This window comes from Nelusetta ayraudi, unplaced genomic scaffold, assembly GCF_046127955.1.
Source record: "Nelusetta ayraudi isolate G7.1 ecotype Tasmania unplaced genomic scaffold, CSIRO-AGI_Nayr_v1 ptg000060l, whole genome shotgun sequence".
NCBI lineage: Eukaryota > Metazoa > Chordata > Actinopteri > Tetraodontiformes > Monacanthidae > Nelusetta > Nelusetta ayraudi.
The window spans coordinates 931,162-948,385 of record NW_027466110.1 but is presented as its reverse complement, the minus strand read 5'-3'; the positions used below and the strand labels follow the sequence as shown (position 1 = coordinate 948,385).

At 45.1% G+C, this 17,224-nt stretch overlaps 2 protein-coding genes across 2 annotated transcripts in view; one reads left to right on the top strand and one right to left on the bottom strand.

Moving 5' to 3' along the window:
* The first annotated feature begins 230 nt into the window (after positions 1-230).
* septin10 (septin 10) lies at positions 231-7,146 on the top strand. Its single transcript, XM_076040260.1, has 10 exons — positions 231-390; positions 1,330-1,444; positions 1,635-1,830; positions 2,005-2,191; positions 3,954-4,115; positions 4,738-4,834; positions 4,944-5,112; positions 5,211-5,343; positions 5,448-5,626; positions 5,751-7,146. The coding sequence occupies exons 1-10, from the start codon at positions 361-363 to the stop codon at positions 5,764-5,766; spliced, it is 1,284 nt and encodes a 427-aa protein (XP_075896375.1). The 5' UTR covers positions 231-360; the 3' UTR covers positions 5,767-7,146.
* Positions 7,147-12,689: 5,543 nt separating this feature from the next.
* The window catches only part of LOC142897635 (E3 ubiquitin-protein ligase SH3RF3-like), an 80,553-nt gene continuing 76,018 nt past the window's right edge, over positions 12,690-17,224 (bottom strand). The window contains exons 9-10 of the mRNA XM_076040106.1: positions 15,317-15,663; positions 12,690-13,554 (exon numbers count right to left, since the gene is read on the bottom strand). Of these exons, the coding sequence (XP_075896221.1) occupies positions 13,386-13,554; positions 15,317-15,663 (516 nt within the window). The 3' untranslated portion in view covers positions 12,690-13,385. The remainder of the gene's footprint in view (positions 13,555-15,316; positions 15,664-17,224) is intronic.

Genomic DNA, 17,224 nt, shown 5'->3' with positions numbered 1-17,224 from the left:
AAATTAATTTGAACTGTACCATTTAACAATTGGGGGGTACGTATGTTACCAAAATAAATAAACAGGCTGTGACACACTTTATTAAATCTGTAGCTTATGATTATTTATTTCCTCAAGGATGTACATTTAACATACTGTCCCAACGGGTGGCATTTCCTCAAATCTGAGGGTGTAATAGTATCTTACACCACCAGAATTCACCTCATTCCTGTGTTGCTTCGAGTGGACCGCCAGACTACCCAGTTGACGACGGCAGGCTCAGCGAGGCGGTCCCGAGAAGTGTTTGTGGAACAAGTCACATTTAGTGTGTTTCATCACCACGAAAATACACCCGAGTCGCTTTAACTTGTGACAAAAACCATGTCTTCCTCGGACGTAGCTCGGCAGCTGGTCAGTGATTTTCTCCTTTACTGTGCTTGACTTTTGCGCGTCCCTGGCAGCTGCGCAGGGAGTGTCCGAGTGGCTATCGCCAAGTTAGCTTTAGCTCGTAGCTCACAACTTACCTCAAACTTCAAAACATTGTTATGAATGCGTAATACAGTCAGTTATACCCACAAACCACCGCTGTTCTTTTACACTAACACTGTTTAAGACGGTTGTCGGGGTATTATACATGTAGTTTTGAATTTTATATCAACGAAACTAAGTTTTAAAATCTCAACTTTTAAGTGTAAGACGCTAGCGGGCTAACGTTACGCTCAGTTGGCAACTACAACAGTCATAAAAGTTTTTGTTCCCCCCCCGGTGCAACGGTGTAATGACTTTTTGATATGCACTAAACCCGATAGGTTTTGACTGTTCTAATTCTGAACCGACACTTTCCTGAAGACAAGTTTTGCCATTCAGCATTGTTTTTTTTTTGAATGAAGTTGTGCGTTCACGCCCATCAGACATTTCATCAAAACCTGCGTCACCGTCTATTGTTTTTTTTAATTCAATGAAGTTGAGTCACATCAATAAAGTAAAGTGCATTCTCCCATCCATTAATGGTCGATGATACTCTGCTCCTAACCCAGTCCCTAAATTGTAATATATTAAGGTGGACGGTCAGTCAAAACGCCGGAGCCACGTCATTTATGTGGATTCCAGCACTTCCCCTCATGTTGAACGCACCCTCACATGACGCCTCACAAAGGTCTTTGGGAACATTACAATGAAGCCGTCATCTGTGCTTAGTTTAAAACTACAACTACAACTTCATGCACTTCATGTAGTTGTTTTCATTTTCATGTCATCCGTGTGTTTTGTCTGTCATAGCTGGTTATAAAATAGCCAACACCTGCATGAAAAACCTTGATTATTCATATGACTGTAATTCCTATTTTACAGGATAATGGAATGCGGCCCTTGTCTCTGGCAGGCCATGTGGGCTTTGATAGCCTCCCAGACCAGCTTGTTAACAAGTCCATCTGCCAGGGCTTCTGCTTCAATATCCTCTGCATTGGTAATTTTAACATACAGCCACAACGTTGGAGTCCTAAACTTAAATGTTGATACATAAGGTGCTTCCAGTAATGCATATCAGTTTAATATTAGTCTGAGGAGTTGTAGACACCAAGCACTGGGATTAAGACAATGTAAGGGAATCCTGTCCCGAGTAAATGATGGTCTGAACTCTTTTTTTCTGGCCCCAGGTGAAACCGGCATTGGCAAGTCGACTCTGATGGACACTCTGTTCAATACCAATTTTGAAAACTTTGAGTCCTCCCACTTTGAGCCTGAGGTGAAGCTGCGGGCTCAAACCTATGACCTCAATGAGAGCAACGTCAGGCTCCGCCTCACCGTGGTCAACACGGTGGGCTTCGGCGACCAAATGAACAAACAAGAGAGGTAAGAGGAATTTGTTGTTTGTTTGAGGAGGAGTTGTTACACTTTAATTTAGTCTTCAGGCGAATTTCCTTTAAAATCTGTTGCCAGTGTGAGCGATCCTGTACTTTTTTTTTTTTAACCCTTATTAAAGTCAGCTCTCTAATTGTGCGTCAACCACGTTTGCCTGTCTTGCAGCTACCAGCCGGTGGTGGACTACATCGACAGGCAGTTTGAAAGCTACCTGCAAGAGGAGCTGAAAATCAAGCGCTCCCTTCACAACTACCACGACTCGCGACTCCACGCCTGCCTTTATTTCATTTCCCCCTCAGGCCATTCACTCAAGTCCTTGGACTTGGTAACAATGAAGAAGCTTGACAGCAAGGTAACGTGTAGAGTGTCTGCATAACTGTGATACAGTTTGTCAAAAAAAGAGAATATCTTGATATGATATCCCCCTACTATGGCAGATATGAGGTCAGAATTTACGTTCTCAGTGTGCAGATTTCTTAAAAAAACAAGCCAATAAACAAAAACAGGGTGATTTGTATGTTAGTTGGTATTTAGGCTCAGAATGTTTTAGGATCTTTTTCAGTCTGACCCAGGAAAAAGCCCTTTTTTCTCCCCAAGGGGTTTAAGCTCCTCCTTTCTCTCTTGGAAGTGGTCAGAAACTTTCCCATGCTCCCTGTGTGCGTCCGTGTTGTGTTTTCTTTTTTGTGTGTTTGTGTGATTTCACTGTTCCGGAGTGTCAGTAACCCTGGATTTGTGTGTGAATGGAGCGGGGGGAAGGGGGGGGGAGCAGTGGAATGCTGTAATCACCTCACGCACACACACTTGAGTTGTCCTTTTGTGCCGCGGCCCAGATCGAGACAGAGAGAGCCATTTGTTGAATGTGCAGTTTGGATGGAGAGACAGTCAGTCACTCAGACAGCTGTTGGAACACATCTCCTGGCACTGATTTGTTTTCTCTGCTGGGATCGGTTTGTGCGCATGAGTGTGTGGTCTGAACCGTGGAGCCGTCCAGCGACAGCCATTCATTCCCTCTCTGTGGTACGAGGCGACCGGCAGATTGAGGGAGCATTCAGACTACACAGTTAGCCACAAATAACTTCACATACATGTACATATATACATATACATGCTTCACATATATATATCTATATATTTTATATCTTCTTATTTTAACATTTTTCTTTCATTTTAATGACTATTTACATAGATTCTCACTAAAGGGATCAAAACAATGAATGAACGAAACACAAAAGTGTGACATAAAGCAAAAACATTTCATATTTTAATTTCTTCAAATTCTCCACCCTTCATGTAAAACATTTAGTTATTTAACAATATTTTCCGTGCTACACAATTTCATATACATCTCATATATTTGAAGTCTTCATTATGTATCTACAATGTAGAAAAGTGTAAAGATAAAGAAAAAACAATGCATGAGAAGGTGTGTCCAAACTTGTGACTGGTAGTAGATATATTATATTTGGTGTTATAGATAAGTAAGAAAAATACACTACAAAACTCTGACGTTTGTGACGAGTTCACATTTAATTTCGCAGTGTGCAGTGCAGATCAGTGCAGATCAGTGCAGTTTGTTTTTCAGTTTTGTCGCCAGATGTTTGTGGCATCTGGTGCCACTCTGATTAAAGTTTGGTGCAGTTGCACTCGGCACTTCGCTAAGTCATTCAAAACTATTTAAATTAATGCAAAACATATTTCCAACTGAACCAGCGTGACCGCAGGAAGATTTTCCTACTTCCAGCCTTTATATGTCTTCAGCCCCTCGAAGACTCATCTTCTGTTATTGTGCTGCTAAAAAAGAAGTCTTTGGCCTGGCTGTGCTTTTTATACGCTACGCACTGTTGGTTTCATTGATTTGTTCTAGAGACTTTAAAAGCAGCAGCGGGCTGATGTAAAAGGGGCAACTTGAAGGTGTAAATAAATTATTATGATGACTATTGAGTTTCAATAATGAGACATAATCTTTTTTTTTCCCTCGCCTGTGCTTACAGATCGTTTTAACCTGGAAGGATGTCAACGGTTTATGTTAAATGGTGCACTGCAAATTAAAATGGGGATTTGCTAAAATAGATAAATAAATAAGTAACGACAATGTTTTGTTTATCCGGCTGTAGGTGAACATCATCCCAGTGATTGCCAAAGCAGACACCATCAGCAAGAGCGAGCTGCACAAGTTCAAGATCAAAATCATGAGCGAGCTGGTCAGCAACGGCGTCCAGATCTACCAGTTCCCCCTGGATGACGAGACCGTCGCCAAGGTCAACACCACCATGAACGTGAGGAAACGCACAGCAGCTGCGGTTGCATTACCCCGAGAGTTGCGCAAAACCTAAATATCGCAATAAAAAAAATGCTAATGGAAACCATCTACATTTAGAAAAGCCTCTCAAATATCGCTAAAGCGGTTTTTACACTCTCATGAGGTGGTTTTTCAGACGTATCGATACAGAGGTACACCGCAAAAGTGTCATGAAATCAATTTTTTCGCATTTACGCTTCGCCTGACACAACGTACGGCACAAAGTACAAAGCATATAAAAAGCATTCCTGACAGCAAACAAACGTAAACAAACAAAGAGAATTACGGCTTTTGCGCTTTACGCCATTCAGTGGAATCTGCAAACCTGCAAGTCGCAATTGAACTTTGTCGAAATTGTAGAAATATTGCTTTTATTTTGCGAAAAACTGTAATGGAAACGCAGCTAGTGATGGACACACACACACACACACACACACACACACACACACACACACACACACACACACACACACACACACACAGGCGTTTTATGTGTTTGAAGCATTGAACGTAGTATATAAACTCAATCATTACTCTGTTCTTTTTTAAATGGGCTCATTTTATGTTGGATTTTTGTAATAAATTGTATTTTATGGCAGGGTCATTTGCCCTTTGCTGTAGTCGGCAGCACCGAGGAGGTCTGCGTCGGCAATAAGATGGTGAAGGCCCGTCAGTATCCTTGGGGTGTGGTGCAAGGTAAGACTGACACATTATTACCTCTGACATTTGCCTTCACGTGCGCGTTCCAAATTCACGGCTTTGTGGTTTTTTTTTACGCGTCTCATAACATTTTGTGCGTTTACAGTGGAGAACGAAAATCACTGCGACTTTGTGAAGCTGAGGGAGATGCTGATCTGCGTCAACATGGAGGACCTGCGCGAGCAGACGCACACCCGCCACTACGAGCTGTACAGACGCTGCAAGCTGGAGGAAATGGGATTCAAAGACACAGGACCAGAGTGCAAACCCGTCAGGTCAGCTGACCACGTAAAAACGTGAAACTATCACGTTATATGAAATATGACTGGTTGTGTGATTTTGGAGTTGTTGTTTTTTGTGCGTGTGTGTGTAGCCTGCAGCAGACCTACGAGGCCAAGCGCCAGGAGTTCGTGGTGGAGCTGCAGAGGAGGGAGGATGAGATGAGGCAGATGTTTGTGCAGAGGGTGAAGGAGAAGGAGTCGGAGCTGAAGGAGGCTGAGAGGGAGGTGTGTAGACCCACTGGCACTGGGCCGTGTCAGTTGCCCCCCCCACCTTTCAGTTCAACCCAAAATATAACGTCCAACCCGTCCTCGCACCTTCTCCTCCGCAGCTCCAGAGCCGCTTCGAGCAGCTGAAGCGCCTCCACGCAGACGAGAAGGCCACCCTGGAGGAGAAGAAGAGGCTCCTGGAGGACGACCAGAGCTCCTTCGGCAAGAGAAAAGCCGCCGCCCAGCTGCTGCAGGCCCAGAGCCTCACCACCAACGGCAAGAAGGACAAGGACCGCAAGAAGTAAGAGGCTCCGCTCAAAGTGGCTGACGCTGCACCCCGTGCACGCTCTTGCCCTTGCTCATCAGATACGTATTGATTGGAATGCCCTTGAAAATCAATCCAACCCCCCCTCTGACTCCTCCAGCTCAGGCTTCATGTGAACAAGGAGGGGACGTTTCACTCCAGGATGACCAGTATCGCCAGTGACATTCTGCCAACGATTTTACCGACGTGCTGGGGCCATTTTTAAATTTTTTTTTTGATACACTAACCAAGAGAAGAACCAGACAACCCAGCAGCGTGTGCGAGTGTGAGTTTGTGCCAAAGTTTCACGACTGCACCCATGATTCCCGCGCACCTCTTCCTCTCCTCTCCACTCCTCTCGGCTATTTTTAATCTTTGTGGTTTTTATACCTTTTGAATATTGTGTCATATTTATCCTTTTATTTTTATTATGTTAAATTGTTGTTTCCACACAAACACACACACACACACACACACGTGTCATCACCAACATGCTGTTTATTGTGATCAGATGACTAAGATTCAGCACAGTGCATTAAAAGGGACTTTAACAGAATACTAGTCAGACATGTGTAGCCTGCTTATTACTTATTGTAAAGGTGAATTCCACAGAAATATCATTAAGGCAACTATTATGCGTATTTTACTTTGAAGAATCATCCTGTTTTGCTGTCAACTGGTTTAAATTTTCTTTCAGTCCACTTTCAGACACTATAACCACCACTGTTTTGAAGTTGCTTGTTTACTTTTTAACGCGTCGAAACCAAAAAGCTGCATATTCAGCATGCACAACACTGTCATTCATAGTAAACAGCAGCAGCGCCCCTGCTGGTGAGATGGACGAGGCCCTAAAAAAAAAAACTAAGTCTGTGTAAAAATCTGATGGTCTGAAGAGTTTGAAGGTTCATCATTATGTGCTGCAGTCAGCATGGCCACGGGGCATTATTAGCTCACTATATATCTGTCCTGTCATATATTTGTCTGACACTTCCTGAATGTAAACGATTTGCTATGAAAGCAGCACCAGCAGTGAAAACACACGCCAGAGTCTCCTGTGTTCAAAGGGAAAAGCATTGTTTCTGAAGTCATAGTTTTGCAGTTTACAAGAGGGTTTCGGAACAGGTACATTGTACTTGGTATATTTATATCCTAGATGGTTTACTCGCTCCCTTATTTTCTATCTTTTTATCCGAACCTTGGAAGTCAATGTTTTTTTTGCGGAGGGAACGCAAAAGGAGAAGAACAAATGTGCGTCTTCTTCCTTCGTTTGCGCCTCCCAGTAGCTGCGATCAGATGGGTTTCACGCTTGAACCGATCGCACACTCGCAAACACACTTTATGCCTTCACTAGTGACAACGGTGTGTTCATGTCTTTGTGTGAAACTCAAGACTTACACTATTTGCTCCACACCAGGTAAACACAGCGATGCGGACGGAGGCTACACTTGACTTAACAGTGTTATTTGGGAGCTTCTTTGCCTTATTTCTTAATAAATCTCTGTATTTTTGTCAAGATACACCTGGCTTGCCTGTGTCTTTTATTTATTAAACCACTACAGTCTCTAATTGGCCTTTTTTTAAATTCTACTCTCAGTTAAGGAAGTACGAGTTTGTAATAATAATCCTTCAAAAAGTGAAGCATTCTTTTTCTTGAAATAAATCACATAATCAAAACTTGTATGTTATAGTTTCCTCTTGTTAGAACTCCAGACTTTATTCCTATCGGTATTTTCTGTATGAAATAATTTAATGTTTGAATGGAATGATTCAGTACATTAGAAAGCAGGAAAATATTCAAGAATGTCTGTGTTTGAATTTGACTCTTATGCAGGACGTTACAATGTCAAGGTTGTGAAGGTTTGCTGGCTGAAACCATCATTTTATTTTCTGGAGGCGCCGCTCGGACTGGACGGGTTTAACGATCCTTCCGACCGGAATTCTGACTTAAAGCTTTGGCTTCACCGATTCACCATAGTGAAAAATAAAGCCTTTTTTTTTTTTTTTTTTTTTACCTTTCTTCCCCTTTCGTCAGGCCCTATAAGCGGATTGAGGATAATCACAAGCTTCCAATTATTTATTTAATTTCCTTTGCTTCAGAGGGAGATTTAGGTGACAGCAGCAGCAGCTTAGCGTTTTCACCTTCTCACCTGAGGAGGCGCCCTGAGCGAGCGAGCCGCTGCCCTCATTCCCCCGCAGTGTCTCACCTTCCTGGGCTCCAGCGCCTCTTTGTGTGACTCGGGTGCTGCCAGACAGGTGGACAGACGGCTCTGGTGTGAAGCTGAGAAAAGCCGATCGATCCTCTGCAGGGGAGGCGGCTGCTGCTGCTGCTGCTGCTGCTGGAGAACCTTTCCACCAGGGCGAAGCATCGAAGAGAACAGCCTGCAGGTCCGCACATACAAATGCCTTCAGCTGCATTCTGGGTAAAGAAAGAAAAAAGCAATTAATCCCAGTTTTCCCGCTCAGCACGACAAGAAATCTGACAAATCTAAACTTTCTGCCGCGAGAATCGACTCAGATTTATCACTCAGAGTTGTTGTTGCCGCTGCTGACGTCAAGTTTTCTGTTGCGCTTGTGCAAGATAGCCATCCTACTCCCGCAGACGCACATACACACACACACAGACAGGCCTGTCACCTTTTGCTAGTCACTCTAAATGCAAATGGGGGTGATCAGTGGAGACAGGGCCGGCCGTGGCAGGGATGAGGTTGTCATTTAAAGGGGAGCGCCGTCGACACCTTGAAATTACCAATTACGCAGCCCGTCCGCACCGCCGTTAGCTGGGTAACACGCGAGAGGGATGACGGGACGTTGTGAAGCAGAGGAGAAAGGGAAGTGAAAGGTGACACGTGGGGGGGGGTGACAACCAGCCGACGGACCTGTGAGGCTGCTCCACATCATCCTTTTGTCTCCGGGTCGCCATGGAGATTTCCGGTCCTGTGATTTTATGAAAGCGCTCCAAAGGCAATATTTTGGATGATCAAATAATGAAAAAAAAAAGAAACAAAAAAAACAATTCCAGCAGAATTCATTATCTCTTTGCTGGCTCGTACGGCAGCGTTCGTCCCCGCCGCGAGGAAAATGCAGCCGCATCCCGCTGCGAGGCCGATAAAAGGCTGCTAGCCTTCACGTCCGTGATGATAAACTCACGGTGCTGCTCCGCCGTGATGACCGCAACCTGGAGTGCTGCTCATAAGGCCTCATAATCTCCTAATGACCACATTGTGCTCGCAGATAATTACAGTGGGCGGTGGGATATAATGCGTTTCTCTTGACGAGTTCTCCAAGGGGGCAGCTGTAAAAAAAAAAAACACACACACACACAACAAAAACAAACCCCGATGTCTTCGGTGGAGGTGATTTGTTGGTTTTAATGTTGCGGAAATTCAATTCGCTCAGAGCTGCACGTGGGAAAACAACAAAAACACTAACATTTTATAGGCGTGGAAGATGTGAAGTTTGTAAATGCTTGACCGTGCTGCCATCCAATCAGTGAGGAAGCAAAGGTGTTGTCCTATTGCAGTCAGGAGTCAGCACTTTGACTCTCACACCTGAAACTGCAGCTTCTCAAAACTGGCTTCCGAGCGTGGTTTAGGTTCTGGACTCCAGACACTTTAAAAATGCTTTCTGCGGGAGCTCGGCAAATGCTTGGGGGGTGAGGGGGGCAAAAAAAGGGAGAGTTGAAAATCAGTTTTTAAAACAAAGGCATTTATTGCGAAAAATGCACTTGACATGAAAAAGAAAAATGAAACAAAACCAAATGAAAAAAACAATCAAATCAGCCACGGGTCATCAGTACAAGACGATGTATAATGATCACATGGTCGAGAGCGCTGGGCGCGGCCAGAGCAGAGCATGACTTCAAACGGCACAAAGGCCTATAAATATTCTGCACAATATAGAATTATATATATACTTTTCTCTCTCTTTCTCTCTTATTTTCGCTGCATCGGAGGAAGCGACCCGAGTTCGTCCCAGCGGCCGGTCTTCACGCCGCTAAACGCTGTTTCCTTCCGCATGTAAAAAGCTACATAGAGAGAACCCTTCCCCTCACACACACACACACACACTCATACTCACACACCCAGACACAGGTATCCATAGGAACAAATGGGCCGACACCTAATTCAAGATGGCAGAGTGGGAGCTCAGGCAAACACCGACAACAAACGACAACAGAAAAAAATCTAAATCAAATCCGGAGGGAGAAAAAAAAAAAAAAAAAAAAAAAGTTAAATGTGCAACAGTTTTCGTTTTAAAATTCTTCAAATAATCAAGACATCTCACTTGGTATTTACAACCAGGAAGGTGAGGCAGAAAGACGAGCAGTGAGGGAACAAATTGAATAATAAAAAGAAAACAAAAATGGCATTTGTTCAAGGTAAAGTGACCACTGTGCTGTGGTTTCATTCCTGATGTTTGCACCCTTGTAAACTCTTCACCTCCCTCCTCCTCCTCTACCTCCTCCTCCTCTTCACTGCATCAACATCTTCCAAAAGACAAAAGAAGAAAGAAAAAGAAAACTGCTGAGTCGCGTCCGTCTCTGACGCGAGTGAGGATTTGTGCTTCAGTTCCAACGTATTGTACTTTACTCGCGGGTATAAAAAGAGACAAAAGGGAAAATCTTAGTTTGGGATTTTTTTTTTTTGGGGGGGGGGGGGGGGAGTGTGCACAGCTTTGTTTTTGTTCTTTTTTTCCCCATCTAGTCTGACACAAAAGACAGATTTGTGTGTAGTGTGTGTGTGTGTTAGCACAGTTGTAGGCACTGAGGTTTGACCAGCCAATGCAGACATCTTCTCAAGACCTGCCGCCAAAATTTAGTTCCGATTCCCCTCCTAATCCGGCACTTGAACGACTCGAGAAGAATTAAGAAATGGGAAGAAATGTTTCAAATGCAAAGAGGAATCAAAGGGGGGGGGGGTGCCGGGGGGGCTTTACATTCTGTCACTGGGCTGCTGCTGCGGATGACCTTTGACCTGCCATGGAAGGGGGAGTGTGTGGGGGGGTATTAATCTAAGTGTTTTTGGTTTCATCTGTTGCTCCAGATGGACGGGATTACCCACACTGCACCCCCCCTCCCACACCCCCACCCTCAGGCTATGAGATGATGGCAGCCGGCTGCTCGCTGTAAGCGCTGCGTCTGTGCGTCTGTTGTGTGTTTGCTGTTGACTTTTCTCTTCACAGTTAAACAGACCAGGCCGAGTTTGTCTCCCTTAACGGCTCTGCAGGGGCAGGAAAAAACAAAGATCGCACTGGTCTGTGCGCTTTCGGGCTCATGGCAGGTCACGTTTGGCTTTAAGGCGAACGCACACACAGAGCAAAAAATATGACAAAAAAATCTGTCTCAAATGCCGTATTTCACATCAATTTTCACAGATTACAAAAGAAAAAATTACAAAAAAAAAAGAAAGAAAAAGCAGCGACCGACCAACTTTACAAAAGTCAGAACTCTGCCGTTGTAGGAGCCTTGCAGCCCGTAGCTGTGTCCGTCCGTCTGTCTGTCTGTCCATTCTGCTTGGCTTTCACCTGCGGGGAGCTGCTCGGCAGGTCTGACATGTGCGAGTCACATCATATGGGAATAAATAAGAAATGACAAGTCGCTGCTGTGTGTTTTTACCCCCTCTTGTCGACTCAGGAGAATTTGTGCAGAAAAACAAAAGAGAAAGAAAAGTCTGTCAGCATTGGAAAAAAAAGCCTTTCCCTTGTGCATTGATTTGCTTCACTATGGACACACAGCTGCTACTGCTGCTGCTGCTGCTGGTCTAGCTGGGGGGTTGTGGGGTGTTTGTGCTCTGGCCAGTGGCTGTGCTTCAGTTTGGCACGAGCAGATGCAATTGAAAGGGCATCACACATATTACACGACATTTTCACCATGTCCTCTGTATTCTCTGACAATCAGCCTGACCAGAAATGAGCCTACTTAGCCCTCTGTTTACAGCGGGGAGTGGTATCGTTACTCTTTGTGATGTCACAACACCGCATTTTGAGGCGCACAAAGGAAAAGTTTGGAGTTTTCTCACGTTACGTTACGGTCGGTAAAGTGAATTTTGCATAATGTGGGACCCTTAACTTTCAATTGTACGCTGCCGCAGTTGAAATCAGCACGCGGTCTTCACACACACAAAACACGCACACAATGTTTGCAAGTCATCTTTGCTGCGTTTCCGTCTGTGCTTCTATGTGAAGAAACAGTTCTGCCAGACAAGGTCTCAACTCATGATGTAAAAGCAGACTGACTGCAGACACACACGCACACACACGCGCTCACAATACAAAAATGCTTGCTGAAGGTCGGGTGAAAGTTGTCCTGCCTCTCTGACGACTCCGTACTTTTCTGTTCGCATCGGATCTGACAGAAAGTACAGTTTTTTTTTTTTGGGGGGGGGGGGGGGGGGGGGGGGTTTGCATTTCTGTTTCAAAAGCCAGATTTGAATTTTCAAAATAATATAGATTTCTTTTCTCCAGAAGATGTTTGTGCCTGACGAAAGAACGGAAAGCTCTTGTCTTGTGCCATCGCGAGTAAAAGGCTGAACAGGGAGACACAGCGGCTGGCAGGTGGCGTTGAAAAACACACCGTCGTGAACTCTTTGTCATCTCGCGCTGAAACACTGGAAACAAACTAAACTATTATCAATACAATTCAGTCTTTCTTACATTCAGCGAGCCAGTTTTACGTAGTCCGTTCAACAGAGGACCAATCCAAACGTAAAAAAAACAAAAACGGGTGTATAAATCCATGAGACATTTATAAATAGAAAAAATTAATTGCAGAATATTCATCTTTTTGCACAATTTGTTGTTTTTTTTTATCCTTAAATTAAAAAACAAAACAAAACAAAACAAAAATCCCGTCACAGATCATCACACATGACTAGTTTGGGACAACACAAACATCTATTTCAACATATATATTAAAAAAAAAGAGAGAGAGAGAACCCAACGTAATAATGCTACATGCATCGTTATTAACATGTTTTTTTTTTTTTTTTTTTTTGAAGTCGAATAAGAAAGACGGCCGCCTGTTTGTCACAAACTAAGACACGGAGGAGTGCGCTGGCACCCGTCCTGGACTGGTGGCTGTTGATTGGCCTCCCTCCCTCACCGCCCCGGCCCGAACGTCTCTTTCAAAAAACAACAGAGAAGAAAGCACCCGAATTCAAGTTCTGAGGTCTGAGTGGAAAAGCAGAGCTTCTTGTGCTCGTGTTTGCTGGTGGATGATGCCAAAAGAGGAGCGCCGGGAGGCAGCGGGGTCCGTCTTTCTGTGCTCTTGGAGTCTGTGCGGTTTCAGTAGTCAACTTCACGAGGGGACCCCTCCCCCCCCCCCGCCCCCCGCCTCGCTGAGTGGGGGACCAATCAGGCGAAAGCTGGCCCTGCTTCCTGTGTGGCTGGTCGAAGTCGAGGCTCTCGCTTTGCCGTTTCGTCTCGTGCGGGAGTTCAGGTTGGACCGACGGTGGTTTCCACAGGCTTTGTGCTATTATTCAGTAGTTTTACTCATTTTTGCCCTTCAACTGTTTTCGGAACGAAAGCATCCCCAGAATCCCCCCCCCCCCCGCCCGAAAAAAAAAATCAACTCTGAATTAAGAGAATTTTAATCAGAAGTAGCAGCTTCTTCAATCACCACTTTGATCTAAAACTCTAATTATAGGAAACCAAAGTCGGCCCATCCTTGTCCGTGTGTGTGTGTGTGTGTGCGTGTGCGTGAGTGCTTCTGTGTGTGTGTGTGCAGCGTTCTCCCTCTCGCCCCGCTCCTCCTTCCAGTTCAGAAGCTCTCCACGAAGCTGCTGGGAAACAGACCCGTCTGTCCCGTCCGCTGCAGGGTGCCCTTGTACCAGCCGTCGTCCCGCTTCTTGTGCACAAACACCACGTCGCCCTCGCGCAGCTCGATCTCCGCCTCGCTCTGAGGCGGGTAGGGCACCACCACGCGGTACCTGAGGGAGGGGGAGGGGGAAAAAAGTTTTTTTTAAAAACTTTTTTACCGATATCATGATATTGTCCAACTCCTAATTTCCGATACCGATATCAACCGATACCGATAGATGCGGTCGTGGAATTAACACAGTCTGGCTAATTTGTATTGTGACGTCCCACTGGATGTCCCTCATGATGTCGTCAGTTATGAACGAGCTATTTTGTTAGTAGGCAGCCCCCACTGAAACCACTCTGCTGAAACACGCGCGTCGCTTGCTGTTATGCTTCAATGCGGTTTGATGGCATCATCAAGCGTACTAGAGACGAGTAAAGTATTGTTATTTACTTTTTAGCAATACCAGGAAATTTGAGGAATTAATTCTCTGGTATGACTACTAAATTCGGGAGAAATTAAGAAAAAAAGTGATATTTTCATATGTTTTTCCGATACCGATAACTCGGCACAGGTGAGCGATTCCCCCCCGCGGATTTATTTCGCACATCTACCCGGCAACAAGCAAAGCAAAACAAAACAAGATGAAAACCATGATGAAAGAGGCGTTCAAGGCCTCCTGTTCTGCCCTCAGGATGACTGCGGCTGTGATGAGGCATTTAACTCGACTGGACAACTTCCTGCTCTGATCAAACTGCCACAAGGACACCGACTGGCTTAAAGTACTGATTCGGCAGGAGAGGATTCGGAGCTTTTCGACGCTGCATCCGCCAGAAAATCAGGACTCGAGGTCTCAGTGATAATCCTGCTGCCGCTGGAGGAACAGATTGAGCTGCTGCGCCAATGGGAGGCTTGAGTTTGACAAAATCTATTTTTCTTTGCAAAATCAAATGTCACCATTGTGTCTAAAATTCCTGACTTATTAATTATTTGCACAACACTGGTGTAGTTTTATACTTTCATACTTTTTTTTTTGTACTTTTACTCTCTTGTTCTCCTTACGCCGTGAGCCGCTGAGTTACATTTCAATGCTATGTATATGTTCACATATCTTTTAGTATTGACAATAAAGCTGCCTTCTACGTTGTATCTACAAAATGTGGGAGAGTGAAGCTCCAACTGCTTTTCAACCCACTGAGCCGACACCTGAGCTGAGCAGATCGTCGACTGGAATCATCAGAAGCACCTTCTGGTTGACTGACTGACTCGCTCTGGGTTTATGTGTCTTTGTATGCGTTTGAAAAAAAGAAAAGACAAGTGGGGTGGGTTCAGTGTGAGGGCAGTTTCTCACTGGGGAACCTGAGTTCATATTGTAGGTGTGGATATTAAATCTGCGGCGCATAGACGAAGCCATTATCTTGATGAGGGCGCTGAGCGTCATTCGGAGAGCTATTAGTGGCGCCGCCTAGTGTGGGATTGCGTTTACGTGCGTTGCCTGAGCTCGACAAACTCTGTCAGGACTTTTTTTTATTTATTTATTTACGCTACTAGTCAAAAGTTTGGACACACTCGATGAATTTAATGTCTCTTCTTTTATTCTCATGACTGTTGACATTGTAGTTTCTCACTGAAGGCCTCAAAACTACGTATGAACACACATGGAATTATGTAGGAAAGAATAAAAGTGTAAAATAACTCAACCACGTTTTATATTTCAATTCTTCAAATCAGCCATATTTAAAGTTATTTTGTTTGATGCGTAATTACATATACAGTATCTTGCTCATAAATTTGATGTCTTCAGTATCTGTCTGCAGCGTAGAAAGTCGTAAAGATAAAAGTCCAAACTTTTGACTTTTGGTGTGTATTTTCTTGCGTTTTGCGCTCACCTCTCCCTGGACAGCGGCTTGGGCTCAGGCCGCAGGACCATGAGGGCGCTGCCGGCTCGCGTGGCCGGAGGCGACCTGGGGAAGTTGGTGTCCAGGGAGCCCGACTTCCTGTGCAGCGGCTGTAGGCCGATGGCGCCCGCCATGTCGCTCTCGATGGGGCAGGAGCCGGCGCGGCCGTGCGACGCCATGGGGCAGGAGCCCGAGCGGGCGTGGTGGTGGTGGTGCAGCGGGTGGTGGGCGAGCTCGGAGGGGTCATGGGTGGGCGGCGACGACGGAGGGGAGCGGGGCTTCTTCTTGGCCGCCGCCCCCGACAGCAGCTTCAGCAGGCCGGCGGCTTTTCTCTCCTTCTGAGGACGGACAGAGAGCAGAGGGGAGGTGGTGAAGACGGTGAGCAGAAGAGGAGGAGAGGAAACCTGGGGAGATGAAGAAGAGGCCGTGAAGAAGAATTGTTTGTCTATTCGGAATGTCTGCAGAATATCTGCTGCCGCGGCGAATAAATACGTCAAGAAAATGCTTGGAAATAGAAATATGTGGCATGTCGACTCTATTTGATGGATTGGACAGAGGCAGCCAGGGAGTCACTGAGCAGACAGGAAGTATAAAGTGGCAGCACCTGCTTTTACATTACAATTGAAAAGTGTGATTTTGAAAAATAAAATCACAACGAGGATACACTTTTTCACATTAAAGGTCCAGTGTGGAAAATTTTTAAGGAAGCCAGATAGTTAAGGCATTCGCTTGACAGCACATTTCATATTTTGTGCACTGTCGGGTGGGCTTCCTTAAAGAATGACTAACTAGGAGCAAGACCCTTATTGCTCTATGTACTGTATATTCATATATATATGAGGACCGTTCTAAGGGTAGGAAAACCAGAAAACCAAATGACTTCCATTGTACTGCATGTATAAAATTGTATTAATGTATTTATGGGTAGTATGTTAAGCTTTTACCAATATGAAAATCATAAATCAAACCAAATTTTACACAGTCAATCGACTCCATGTTACAGCTGAGATGTTGTGAAGCTCGACAAAACCTGCTGAAGAATTAGAAATTGTCAACTGAGAAGGCTTAAAAATTGAAAGGGCAGCAAGTGTTGTTTTTCCTACTTGTCACATCATGCAGTGGAAAGGCAGCCCAACTGAGTGTCGTGGAGGCAAAACGTCAAAGCGACGCAACATCACGTGGCTTAAATGAGAATTTTATTCTCCACTGTAGGACGGTGATGGTCGGCCTCGCCCCCCAAAAATACCAGACCCTCGTGATTCCCATCTATGACTCTCTCCTCTGGACAAACAGGTGATTTATCTGCCGCTCTTGTGCAGCATCTGCTTATCGGGCGGTCATTACGAGCCTGTCAGGAGGTCGACGTTTACAGCCGGTCATCAAGAAATAATTAGCGCCATTAATTGCCTTTGTTGCCGTCGGTTAAAAGAGGGAAACACCCTGTCGGTTCGTAGGCCGTGTCTATTTCTGCTCTGGGTGCAGCGAGATGAGAGGGGAATTTGTTTCCCTTTGTTGCCAAAGACTGGCAAGCCAGGCTGCTTCCTTTGAGCGCGAGAGCGAGTGTTGTTGTTGCCGCGAAAACATCTGAAAAAGCAGCGTGTTGCTCCTCTTCTCAGGTCTCCATTCAGAGCTCAGCGGTGAGGACGAGACAGCCCGAGAGCAGCCAGAAAAACGCAGACAGCAGGGGGCGCTGCTCGGTCACAACAGGTGTTGCATTTCTCCTTCGAGCTGGAGCCATTATCCTCGCAGTGGTGATCTAAACGAGGCGTTTGCTAAGAGGAGCGCTTCTCCACGTGCATTCAAGGAGATTGCTTTATTGAAAAAGAAAAAAAAAAAAAGAAAAAAAAAAAGGTGTATGACGGAATTCTAGGAAACTACACAGCACCTGAGCAAAATGGC